We start from the raw sequence: 13,750 nt of genomic DNA on the forward strand, positions 1-13,750 counted from the left end.
AGCTCACGCATATAAGGCATGTACTGTTACTATGTCATCATCTGAATAAACTGAAAATTAATTTTAAAATTAATATGTAAAGAAAAAAATCATGTAACCTACTTTCGTTGTCATTTAGTGCTAGGTTATTGTCATTTTATTTAATCATGACGTAACCTATGTTTATTGATGGTTTTAACTATAATAGTTATCTAAAATTAGTTGGTGATCCAGAAGATCTAGATGCTCTATATGAACTGAATGTGAGTAATTATTTTGGTGCAGGTAATGTGACTCTGATTATTTAATTGAGAGCTATTTCAAAATTTAGATTTTTTCAAATTATCCATCTTTTTATCAGTCTTTTTGGCGGTATCAGAACTTTTAAGTATATCAGGCCATCTAAGGGTTAGTTCATTTTCAATTAAAGCAGACGGTATTTGGTGAATAAAAAATGTTACGGTAGAATTTTTAGTAATTTGTCGGTTTAGTTTAGTAATTTTTGTAAGATGTCGGTATTTTTCAACAATTTTGTATTTTTATTACAATATAATATACATTTAGTATCAATTACAATAACAATTGATGGTATTCAATTTCGGTTATGAAATGTTGTAATGTCACATAATTTACACATAATTCTGAGTTGCCTAAAATTTAGTAAACCATAATATGACTTTTAATAGAAAGTAACAATTAAAGACAAAGCTTTAATATAAATGTTGTTACAGGTATTTACGATGCGATATGCCTTAAAATTAATTCACAATCGTAGTTTTATAAACTGTCATATATAACTATTTTCTAGTTATATCTTAGGTCGTTTTTTATATAATTTTAGAGACTTAAAAGATTAAAATTAGCTGAATAAGTATAAGTATTGGTCTACAAGGTCTACACTGACTAAGATTACTTCAACCAAGATCAATAAATCAAAGGCAAAATTTATCCAAATAAAGAAAGACGTGGTTGAGAAGTTGCTAAGTGAAATATTTGTATTTTTCTATTCTTCTCAAAACAAATGTAATTACTGCGAACCTGCTCATATAGCTGAAAGAAACATTATCAAAATCAAAGTACGAATTATTTCAGTGTCCGGCTTCTTAGCCCCCTCTGATTTTCTGCTTTAGTTCACCCAGTATTGCACACAGGCATACAAATAGTTAGTGACGACCTTGAATTTCAAGTTTTTATGATAATATATATAGAAAATATGTTAATCTCATCTTGGCTCTTGATGTCAAATGGGTCACGTAAAGAGATCAACTAATTTTTTTTGATTATACAATTTTGGTTATATCTTTATCCTTTCTGAGAAGTTTATGTCAAAGTTAGTAAACTACCATTGGACTTGAAACCATTTGAATATAAATAATAGCAGAAAAATATGAAAAAATAGAGATTTTCCATCTTAAATTTCCTTAGAGCCTTTATAAGATATGTGACAAAAAGAAATCCACTAATTTTTTTAAAATAATTTATTCATTGTATAACTTAGAACTAATGTCAACATAAGAATTATTGTTTTAGCACTCGATTGAACATAAAATACTTTATAATCTGTGCAATTTTCATTACCCATTATCTGAAATGAAATGATTGAGAAAATTTATTATTAAAATAAGAAAATATAGGTCCATTTTAAGTCAGTGCAGGCGCTAAGTGTAAAAGGCAACAAATTGAGTGATCGGAATTTATATGTTACATGGAGTCATAATCGATGTTTTTCAAAACCTTTGTCCTACATTTTTTTACATGTATTTATTTTTAATGGTATTAAAAACCGTGAAAAATAAAACTAAAATATTTTCTTAAAGTATTTGTAAATGGTAATTTGATAACACTATTGGCAATTCGTATTAACCTTATCAGATCAGCATATAATGACCAAGGAATGACCAATGTTTCTCTTGTAGGTTAAGATCTCTATCACTGAACTCGTTTCATATTTATTAAGGTTGTTTCATTTAAAATTCTAATTTATTAATTATGCACCATAACATTTGTAAATGGCCATTTCTTATTTTGACCATTTCATGTCAGCCTCCTCCACAAACTGCATATATGTAAAAAAACAACATAAAATGTAATGACATCATAACTAAGTGGGCATGAACCGCTAAACGTTGTTGTTATTGTTTAAATTGTACCAGGTTTAGTAGACAACTTTAAATATATGGATTTTGTGATCATTTAAAGTGCGTATGTATTTTGTCTTAAGTTGGTAGCACAATATGTTTCAAGTACAGTCCATTATTTTCTACACATCTATCGCTTTATATTTTCTGAATTAAATGTATCATAGTATGCTCTGTTTTGACAAAACATAGTTTTTACTAAAAAAAATCAACGAATTTGATCCCTCAGGTACCAAACTCGCCTGATACGGTAAGGTGTGAATTGTTCTGCATCAAAAGCAAAATCACTCCCAGAATAGTGTCCATAGTAATTTAAGAGGATAAACACTTTAGAAGGTTGTTTTTATTGCTTAAATCATGATCATCTAATGATGCAAAATCATCATTAGTTTCATTCGAAGTCGAAAGTCGTACATCATAATATAGATTTAAAATAAAGCTTTGCTACTGAACGATTGCATATATTTGCTAAAAAGTATTTAAAAATAGGGGCTGTCTTAAAAGCAAACATAAAAATGATTGAAAAATCAACATTATTTAGCTTATCTAATAAAGAAAATAGACTTGATTTTGCGAAATATAAATCTTACTCCTTATTGTCACCCCGTAAAACGAATAGTTATTACTAGGTGCTTGCATGTATTATGATCATTTGTTCATTTTAAAGAGTTTATATTGAGTAATATTGGTATTAGAGAAAATATACATTAATCAAGATAAAATTTTCATCATTTTCTAAAACACTTTATTTAACTATCTCTCTAACATCGTGGCAATATCGTGTCACAAGAACGATGTTAGTTTAGTAGCGTCATTCAATCATCGATGTATTTTCGCACTTATCACACTTATACACGTAAATGATGTGGCTCGGTGAATGGAGGTAAAACGAAATGAAACAGTGGTGTGACCGTTATTTATTGGCTACATAAAAAAAAATGTGAGAAATACAAAATAGATAAAACGAATGGCAGCGGTGTTACTTGGAGACGAGGCTTGGGCATTCGATGGTGGCACGTCTAAACTAAACGATGGTTGAGGACCGAATGAATCGAAATACCCTTCAATAACATCCCAGATAAACGTCTCGGGGTTGCCGTCAGCTATTCGTTATCGAGTTCTAATGGGCGCTGCTGGTACCCCGCCCGTGTCCAACATCTGGGATTATATTTCTGGGTATTTTGTAGACCGTTATTCCACGATGTAAAATTCGACAAGCCTCAAGGTCACTACAAATATATATTTTAAATTATTGAAAGGACGTGGCTGGATATTTACAGTATCAGTTTCATTAGATTTTAGTAGCTCTTAAAGCATTATGCTTTGCTGATGCCTTGCTAATGATAATATTCAAAGCAATATTTTACAGCCAGGTATATACTGCTTCGGTATCGATGTGAATAGCTCTCCTAGATTAATCTATGACTTTCCTTCTTGGGATTGTCGTAGCACAACCACCTCTTATCTATAATCATAATATACCGCAGAAAATTATTTCTGAATGGCCAGCAAAGAAACCACGATTGAAATGGTTTGAAATACCATTTTCAATAATTTAGAGTAGTAGATATTTTAATTGGTACTCTTCCATGACATGTGGATGAATTGTTGCATGGAAACTGTTCATCATCAACTGCTATGCTGTCTAAAAGTTCTTTGAAAGTATGAAGTAGGTTTTCGTCCAATATGTCTTAATCCATGCCGTTATTGATATTGATATCAAAACGTCACTTCTAAATCATTGAAACCAAAGCCAACAATTGAGATATGACAGAGCAACACATATAAGTTTTAAAAAATGTTTAATTGGCTTCAGCATATTTATTCAAATCATAGTACGAAAGTAACGAATGTTAAAAATAATATTTTTGAAGTTTCAGGAGTAGTGGCTTTATACATAGAGTAACTCAATAATACTAATTGAAAATGTTATTTTAATTAACGAAATATAAAAGCCATTATAAGCCAAGTCACCTCTAAATCATTGAAACCAAAGCCAACAATTGAGATATGACAGAGCAACACATATAAGTTTTAAAAAATGTTTAATTGGCTTCAGCATATTTATTCAAATCATAGTACGAAAGTAACGAATGTTAAAAATAATATTTTTGAAGTTTCAGGAGTAATGACTTTATACATAGAGTAACTCAATAATACTAATTAAAAATGTTATTTTAATTAACGAAATATAAAAACCATTATAAGCCAAGTCACTTCTAAATCATTGAAACCAAAGTCAACAATTGAGATATGACAGAGAAGTACATATAAGTTTTAAAAAATGTTTAATTGGCTTCAGCATATTTACTCAAATCATAGTACAAAAGTAACGAACGTTAAAAATAATATTTTTGAAGTTTCAGTAGTAGTGGCTTTATATATAGAGTAACTCAATAACACTAATTGAAAATGTTATTTTAATTAACGAAATATAAAAGCCATTATAAGCCAAGTCACTTCTAAATCATTGAAACCAAAGCCAACAATTGAGATATGACAGAGCAACACATATAAGTTTTAAAAAATGTTTAATTGGCTTCAGCATATTTATTCAAATCATAGTACGAAAGTAACGAATGTTAAAAATAATATTTTTGAAGTTTCAGGAGTAGTGGCTTTATACATAGAGTAACTCAATAATACTAATTGAAAATGTTATTTTAATTAACTAAATATAAAAGCCATTAAATTTAACAGTTAAATTAGGTTGTTTAATGGCAAAATACATTCAAATACATAATATATTGTAACTAAAAATATATAGACCTGAGATAAATAAAAGAGTTTGATGCAAATAGATTTTTGAATAATAAAGCCTGCTTGTTATCTACAAAACCTAAATAACCGTCTTGGTTGGCGCTGTGGTGCAGGTGACAGGACGGTACTCCTACTGCGACAGCCGCAGGTCCGAATCCTGTTGGCGCATGGTCGTAAATTGGTGTTTGCGATTGTTTAATATTTGTGATTGTCCTAAGCAAGAGTGCAAAATGTGACAAAGAAAATGATCCTAGTAACGCCAATAACCCAGTTGGGTAAGACCGGATGACTTCTGGGATGATTTCTAAGTTGGTCACTCGTCAGTCGGTAGCCTTAATGCCGATGACCGTGGTTCAGAATCCTAGTTTACTATAGGTCCATTCCAAATGAACCCTCGTTGGTAAAAAGGAGGCTTTCAAATACATATACAAAAATGTAATTATTTTTAATTTTAAATAACTCCCAAATGTGCAAAGCTATAACTTTTAGGTAATTAGGATGTTAGCTTAATAAAGCCATGTGATGACTCACCTGTCTGTAAGAGGGTATACAAGAGATTGGGAGTAATTGTAGAATATCGAGTTGACCGAGTATATATAGTCAAGTCATAGTTACTTATATAATTAGATTTTAGCTAGAACACAAATCAGTTAGAAGGAATGAGCAGAACTTATTCGAGCTTTGATTACAAAAGTGTAATGTAAAACCAAATCCTTATTCTATAAACAAATTTAGAAGTCACTGTGAATATATGGTGTCACATATTAATAATAATAATAAATATTCAAACAAAGCATAAGCAAAAAGTAGAAATATGGACAACCGCGAAGATGTTTTCACTTTTAATTCAGAGGTTTATAAAATCCAACTCGTATAAGAATAGGAGTTGTACAAATACCAGGCAGGCTTGAAACAAAATTGTTTTTGATACTGTTTTGATAAGAACATATTATTTAGAAGTTGGAATCATTTGTATGTTGAGAAGCAAAAAAAGGCGCATTTGGGTATTTACTTTCCAATAAAGTCAATTTCATGGAAAATATACATAATCTATTTCTTCTTTCTACTTCTATGTCTCTTAAAAAATGCCTTGAACATTGCTCACCTAGAATTGGATCCTGCCAGCTGGTCAGTATGATTATAAATATTTTTTGTGAATTTATAAAATAAACAAAATAGTCCATTACCGAAACATCTTATAATTTTCAAAGGATATATTTAAAAAGGACCCCAGGCAGGAGTTTCTGTTTTTTAACCTTCTCTTGTTTCAGTACATTTTTAATACGTTTTCGTTTTTAACTCGCTGGTTTATAAAATCGAACTTCTGTAGGAATTGAAGCCGTACAAAATATCGGGCAGGCCGGAAACGAAATTGCTGTTGATTCTGTTTCCATAAGAACATATTGTTTAGAAGTTGGAATCATTTGAATTCTGAGAAGCTAAGAGAGGGTGCAACGTATAATACAGACCTTAGAAAAACCAGATTATTGAAGGAAACTGGCTTCGAAAATTTAATATTTCCTCTAAATTTTTAAAGTATTTACATTATAAAAACATTTAATAGAAAATATACATAATCTATTTGTATTTTATTCAACTGTTGCGTTCTATATCTTTTAAAAAACCAAATAATTCAGTGAGGTGTTTTAAAATATTAATAAAATAAACGAATCAAAAGAAAACATTCAAGAAGACCCAACAATCCCCCCACTTTAAGGCAGTTAATTTGAACCTTTTGGTTTCAGTACAGCATTAATACTACGTTAGACAAAAAACAGAGCAGAACAGATTCAAAATTAAGGAGCTATACTAGTTAATCGGAAGAAACTGTCAATTTGATGTAAGATAAAAGGTATTAGTTGGTTTATCACTTAATTATAAGGCTTATTTAGACTTGTAGAGATGTAAATACAACGTTGTAAAACAAAGTTCTTCAATTAATTACCAATGCCTATGGCTACTTAACTAACGAAGAACCACACAACGACGAGCAAGTGAAGCTGCCAGCTGGTCACAATGATTATAAATATTTTTTGTGAAAAATACATTTGTGATGCAGTTAAGAAAATAACCCATTACCAAAACATCTTATAATTTTCAAAGGATATATTTAAAAAGGTCCCCAGGCAGGAGTTTCTGTTTTTTAACCTTCTTTTGTTTCAGTACATTTTTAATATAATGTTAGACAACCAAGCAGATCAAACTCAAAATCGAGGAACTATACTAGTTAGTCGTAACATACAACTTGAAGTCAGATAAAAGATATTTGTAAGGTCATCCGTTAATTTTAAATTTTATTTATACTGTAATTAAAAACATAAAGACCCGAGATAAATAAAACATCTTTATGCAAATATATCAATTTTCAATTTTTGAATAACAAAGTCTGCTGGATATATTTAAAAAACCTAAATAAAAGTACGGGGGGAGTAAAACAAAAGTAACAAATGTTAAAAATAAATATAATTTATTTTCGTTCACACGTATCGTCAGAGAGAAAAAAAAAACAGAAAGGTAAATAATAAATAAAAGCATTAAAAGGCTTCTAAAACAATATTAACAGTTATCTACTACACTATATTTACATGGTGAGAAAAAAATCAATTCGGGTAAGCGTCAGTCGGAAACAAGAACGAATCGACGCAACTCAAAATAAAAAACGGTTGAATTTAAATTAGTTTCAACTACAGTACCGCAAAGCTTAGATCGGGTTTAAGGTAACAGAATGCTTCAGATAAGGTGGAATAAATTATTCCTTGGAATGAATACATTTAGTTTCCTGCATAGTAGGAAGTGTATAATGTATCAGATTTCCATATGGTTACATGGTACACTTGTTACAGGATTTTAATAATTAATTCTGTTGTTTCATCAATCATAGATCCTTTCATTAAAATGGAAGTGGATAGTACAAAACAGAATACAATTTATAAATATTGATAATGTTATCTTTATTGATTCCAATATTGAAAACATTATATATGTAATAAAGTATATATTTTCCTACAAATAAACACATAATTTACTATTAAACTGAATTGTCAGATCTTTTATTTTAACTGATATTAAAAATCAATGCTATAATTTTTTATTATTTAGCTATCTATTAATTCAACCTAAGTGTTGCTATTTTGTAACTTTAAATAACTTCCAAATGTGCAAACTTATAACTTTTTAAAGCAATTAGGATGTTATCTTAACAAAACCATATGGTGACTCACATGCCTCTAATGCAAGAAATGTAGAGTAATTGTAGAATACGGAGTCATAGTTACTTGAATAGTTAGATTTTACCTAGCTCAAATCTCTCAAGAATAAATCAGTATAACTTATTCGGTTCTTGATGAGGCTTACAAAAATGTGGTGGTTCCTTGTACGGTAATCTAAGCTATCTTTGTGCTATTGTGTAAACAAATTTTAAAGCCAGTGTGTCCGATCTGGTGTTGCACAAAGGAATACAATGCCATTTTAACAACAAATCAAAACAAAGTGCAAGTACAAAGTAGAAATATGGACAGCCATGAAAATGTTTTCGTTTTTGACTCGCAGGTTTATAAAACCCAATTTGTGTAAGAATTGAAGCCGTACAAAATAACGAGCAGGCTTGAAACGAAATTGTTGTTGATTCTGTTTCCATAAGAACATATTATTTAGAAGTTGGAATCATTTGAATACTGAGAAGCTAAGAAAGGGTGCAACATATAAACAGACCTTAGAAAAACCAGATTATTGAAGGAAAATGGCTTCGAAAATATAATATTTCCGCTAGATTTTTAAAGTATTTACATTCTAATAACGCCAATTTAATAGAAAATATACATAATCTATTTGTATTTTATTCAACTGTTGCGTACTATATCTTTTAAAAATCCAAATAATTCAGTGAGGTATCTTAAAATATTAATAAAATAAACGAATCAAAAGAAAACATTCAAGAAGATCCAACAATCCCCATACTTTAAGGCAGTTAATTTGAACCTTTTGGTTTCAATACAGCATTAATACTACGTTAGACAAAAAACAGAGCAGAACAGATTCAAAATTAAGGAGCTATACTAGTTAATCGGAAGAAACTGTCAATTTGATGTAAGTTAAAAGGTATTAGTTGGTTTATCACTTAATTATAAGGCTTATTTAGACTTGTAGAGATGTAAACACAACATTGTAAAACAAAGTTCTTCAATTAATTACCAATGCCTATGGCTACTTATCGAACGAAGAACCACACAACGACGAGCAAATGAAGCTGGTCACAATGATTATAAATATTTTTTGTGAAAAATATATCTGTGATGCAGTTTATAAAATTAACAAAATAGTCCATTACCAAATCATCTTATAATTTTCAAAGGATATATTTAAAAAGGACCCCAGGTAGGAGTTTCTGTTTTTAACCTTCTTTTGTTTCAGTACATTTTCGATATAACGTTAGACAACCAAGGAGATCAATCTCAAAATCATGGAGCTATACTAGTTAGTCGTAACATACAACTTGAAGTCAGATAAAATATATTTGTAAGTTCATGCGTTAATTTTAAATTTTATTTGTACTGTAATTAAAAACATAAAGACCTGAGATAAATAAAACATCTTTATGCAAATACATCAATTTTCAATTTTTGAATAACAAAGTCTGCTGGATATATTTAAAAAACCTAAATAAAAATGCGGGGGGAGTAAAACAAAAATAACAAATGTTAAAAATAAATATAATTTATTTTCGTTCACACGTATCGTCAGAGAGAAAAAAAAACAGAAAGGTAAATAATAAATAAAAGCATTAAAAGGCTTCTAAAACAATATTAACAGTTATCTACTATACTATATTTACATGGTGAGAAAAAAAATCAATTCGGGTAAGCGTCGGTCGGAAACAAGAACGAATCGACGCAACTCAAAAAAAAACAGTTGAATTTAAATTAGTTTCAACTAGAGTACCGCAAAGCTTAGATCGGGTTTAAGGTAACAGAATGCTTCAGATAAGGTGGAATAAATTATTCCTTGGAATGAATACATTTAGTTTCCTGCATAGTAGGAAGTGTATAATGTATCAGATTTCCATATGGTTACATGGTACACTTGTTACAGGATTTTAATAATTAATTCTGTTGTTTCATCAATCATAGATTCTTTCATTAAAATGAAAGTGGATAGTACAAAACAACATACAATTTATAAATATTGATAATGTTATCTTTACTGATTCCAATATTGAAAACATTATATATGTAATAAAGTATATATTTTCCTACAAATAAACACATAATTTACTATTAAACTGAATTGTCAGGTCTTTTATTTTAACTGATATTAAAAATGAATGCTATAATTTTTTATTATTTAGCTATCTATTAATTCAACCTAAGTGTTGCTATTTTGTTACTTTAAATAACTTCCAAATGTGCAAACTTATAACTTTTTAAAGCAATTAGGATGTTATCTTAACAAAACCATATGGTGACTCACATGCCTCTAATGCAAGAAATGTAGAGTAATTGTAGAATACGGAGTCATAGTTACTTGAATAGTTAGATTTTACCTAGCTCAAATCTCTTATTTGGAAGAAATCAGTATAACTTATACGGCTCTTGATGAGGCTTACAAAAATGTGGTGGTTCCTTGTATGGTAATCTAAGCTATCTCTGTGCTATTGTGTAAACAAATTTTAAAGCCAGTGTGCCCGATCTGGTGTTGCACAAAGGAATACAATGCCATTTTAACAACAACATATCAAAACAAAGTGCAAGTACAAAGTAGAAATATGGACAGCCATGAAAATGTTTTCGTTTTTTACTCGCAGGTTTATAAAATCCAACTTGTGTAAGAATTGAAGCCGTACAAAATATCGAGCAGGCCGGAAACGAAATTGTTGTTGATTCTGTTTCCATAAGAACATATTGTTTAAAAGTTAGAATTATTTGAATACTGAGAAGCTAAGAGAGGGTGCAACATATAATACAGACCTTAGAAAAATCAGATTATTGAAGGAAAAGGTATTTACATTCTAATAACGCCAATTTAATAGAAAATATACATAATCTATTTGTATTTTATTCAACTGTTGCGTTCTATATCTTTTAAAAACCCAAATAATTCAGTGAGGTATCTTTAAATATTAATAAAATAAACGAATCAAAAGAAAACATTCAAGAAGACCCAACAATCTCGCCACTTTAAGGCAGTTAATTTAAACCTTTTGGTTTCAGTAGTGCATTAATGCCATGTTAGACAAAAAACAGCGCAAAACAGACTAAAAATTAGGAGCTGTACTAGTTAATCGGAAGAAACTGTCAATTTGGTGTAAGACAAAAGGTATTAGTTGGTTTATCACTTAATTATAAGGCTTATTTAGACTTGTAGAGATGTAAATACAATGTTGTAAAACAAAGTTCTTCAATTAATTACCAATGCCTATGGCTACGTAACTAACGAAGAACCACACAACGACGAGTAAATGAAGCTATGAAGTTATCCAAGATTTCAACTTAAAATATGAAATAAAGTTACTGAATCGCAACAAAGTGGAAGCGACACAGCTGGTGGGCAACACGCAGTAAATCAGAAAATTGAAAGGAACCAAATCACATGAGTATTGAGCTGTTAACCTTAACTTAAGTAGTTTAACTTATTGTTAATTTGGAAAATATATATCTGTCTTACTAATGCTGATGTATTAAGGCAAATGCAACAGAATAATTTCAATAAATTCCCAAAAGTTCCCAAAATGATGGTGAGAAAGAACATTTACTGATCTTATTTGGCTTGAGGAAAGTGTTTTAATAATTGAGTTAAGATTTCACTTGATAAGACCTATGTCAGAACAGAATATATGTTGATGACAAATTTTATGTGTTTATATGTTTGTAATTTTGGAGAATTTGACATGAATGATACAGACTTCAATTTGAAGATAAGTAAATACGAACCATGTAACCATTATGACATCCAATACTCATTAATATAAAAAAATAACCCTAAGTTTTATATTGCCGCTTGAGATCACAGTCCTGTTCCACACCCAGCCCAGAATCAGAATGCTCGTGTTGGATTCGACTAAAGTTCGAGAACCCATCGGGAATCGAACTATTAAAGTTGCTGGAATATCCGGAATGCGTCGAGTGACTACCCGTGTAAAAACTCGCCCTCTGGTCATTGAAACCGAAAGCGTCGTTCGTGTCCGGATAGGAGAAATTAGTAAGAGCCTCGTTCATCAACGCGTTGGTGTTGTACAATGGTCCTTTGCCGATATATTGGTGAGAATAAGACGATGTCGTACTGCCTCCTATGCTTCTGTTATCGTCGTTTTTGTTACTCCCCGAAGATTTTAACTTCACGTGTTTGGAGTAATTCGTTTTGACTACAGTGTAAGGAATTTCCTTCAGCTGTAAATCGCTCATTCCTGAAGTATCCACCAAGTCAAACTCGAGATGCTTCTTCAGCTCATCGGAAAGCCAAGCTTTATCTGCGGGAGACCTTGATCTCGACCTGTGCTTCCGGTGTTTGTGATGTCTACCACCGGTACCGTACTCGGACCCGTGTCGGGACTTCTCGTGACTCCTGCTTCGACTACTCACCACTGTAGCTTGCTGAATGGCATTCGAGGCACCTCCGCTGTTATTCTTGAGTTGAGCTTCTTGCCATTGCAACCCGGAATCGACCAGTTCGTAATAATTATCGGATTTCGATTTGCTACTCCGTCTTTCTCCCGACTTGGACTCGTTCTCCGATCCAGAGTCTTTCCTGCTCCTCGATTTTCGACGACGATGCTTCCGTCTCGACCGACTCGAACCTTTGGACAGTTCGCTCTCGTTGTCCGACGTACGACTTCGATGTCTTCGTTTCTTACACGACCTCGAGTCGTTGGAACTCTGACTATCGACGGAGGATGATCGGTACCGGCTACCGGACCGTACCGATCGTGGACTAGGCGGCGCTGAACTATTATAGAGACCTTTGGAATGGGGTTGGGACCAGGGCGCACTCCTCGTGCTTCTCGGCGAGTCGAATTTCTTATTGCTACTGTTGCTCTTCAACGTGTTCGAGTTATAGGAACTGGGATAGGTTTCGGCGGGCAGTGGTAATGATATGTGCTTGATTTCCTGGGTCTGGTATTGCGGGGGGGCTTGGATCGGTTCGGGTTCCGGGTGGCAATCGGGGGTTCCGGTTAGGGGTCGTCTTTGGTATCTCTTCGATGGGTTACGGGAGAAGGTCGGCGGTTGGCGGAGCTTCATTTGGGCGTCGCGAACGGCTTGTTTCTCCGTCCTTCCACTGTATCTACAACAAGGTAATATGTATTAGGTGTGTGAAATAGTAATCCAAAATCAAAAAAAAAAAAATTAAATGCTATCTTGTATACTGCAATCTTCAGTATGATTGAAATATATGAGGGTGGTTCAAGATGGCGCGCATGTATGTTTTGAAGATCGTGGCTTGATAGCTGAGGAGCACATGCTTCACGCGCGTGTTACGACCTTGTCCTGTTCTATTGGTTTGGTGTTAGTTTTCGTGCAGTAAATGGTACTCTGTACAAAGCAGCCATTAAACCATTATTACCTGAACATTGAGTTGATGCATGTTCTGTTGTCGAGGGCCAATCTAATCTGTTACAGTTGTATCATGAGAGATGAGGTCATAAAGATAAAAGTCATGTGAAATCAAAACTCAAGAAGAATTTTGGTATTGATATCAATATAGATGCAGCAGAAAAATCTGTAAATCATGTACATATGGAAAGGTACATCGTTTATCATTTGGTACAAGAGAGATATGAAAAACTCTAGGTGAACTAATATCAACAGATGTCTGTGGACTTTTTGATAAATCATTCGGAAAGAAGCGTTACTTTGTTCTGTTTAAGGATAATTATACAAAAT

General features: G+C 31.9%; 1 protein-coding gene across 3 annotated transcripts in view; it reads right to left on the reverse strand.

The window, feature by feature from the left end:
* Positions 1 to 9,574: 9,574 nt before the first annotated feature.
* Positions 9,575 to 13,750, reverse strand: part of LOC143191313 (band 4.1-like protein 4) — a 51,007-nt gene continuing 46,831 nt past the window's right edge. For 2 of the 3 annotated variants that reach the window (XM_076396243.1, XM_076396244.1), the window contains exon 3: positions 9,575 to 13,151. In XM_076396243.1, the coding sequence (XP_076252358.1) occupies positions 11,852 to 13,151 (1,300 nt within the window). In that variant the 3' untranslated portion in view covers positions 9,575 to 11,851. The remainder of the gene's footprint in view (positions 13,152 to 13,750) is intronic. The other variant, XM_076396245.1, reaches the window with a different exon arrangement.

The sequence above is a fragment of the Rhynchophorus ferrugineus genome, unplaced genomic scaffold (genome assembly GCF_030347505.1).
Source record: "Rhynchophorus ferrugineus isolate W39M unplaced genomic scaffold, kcgeb_rfMv2 rfM2, whole genome shotgun sequence".
Lineage (NCBI taxonomy): Eukaryota > Metazoa > Arthropoda > Insecta > Coleoptera > Curculionidae > Rhynchophorus > Rhynchophorus ferrugineus.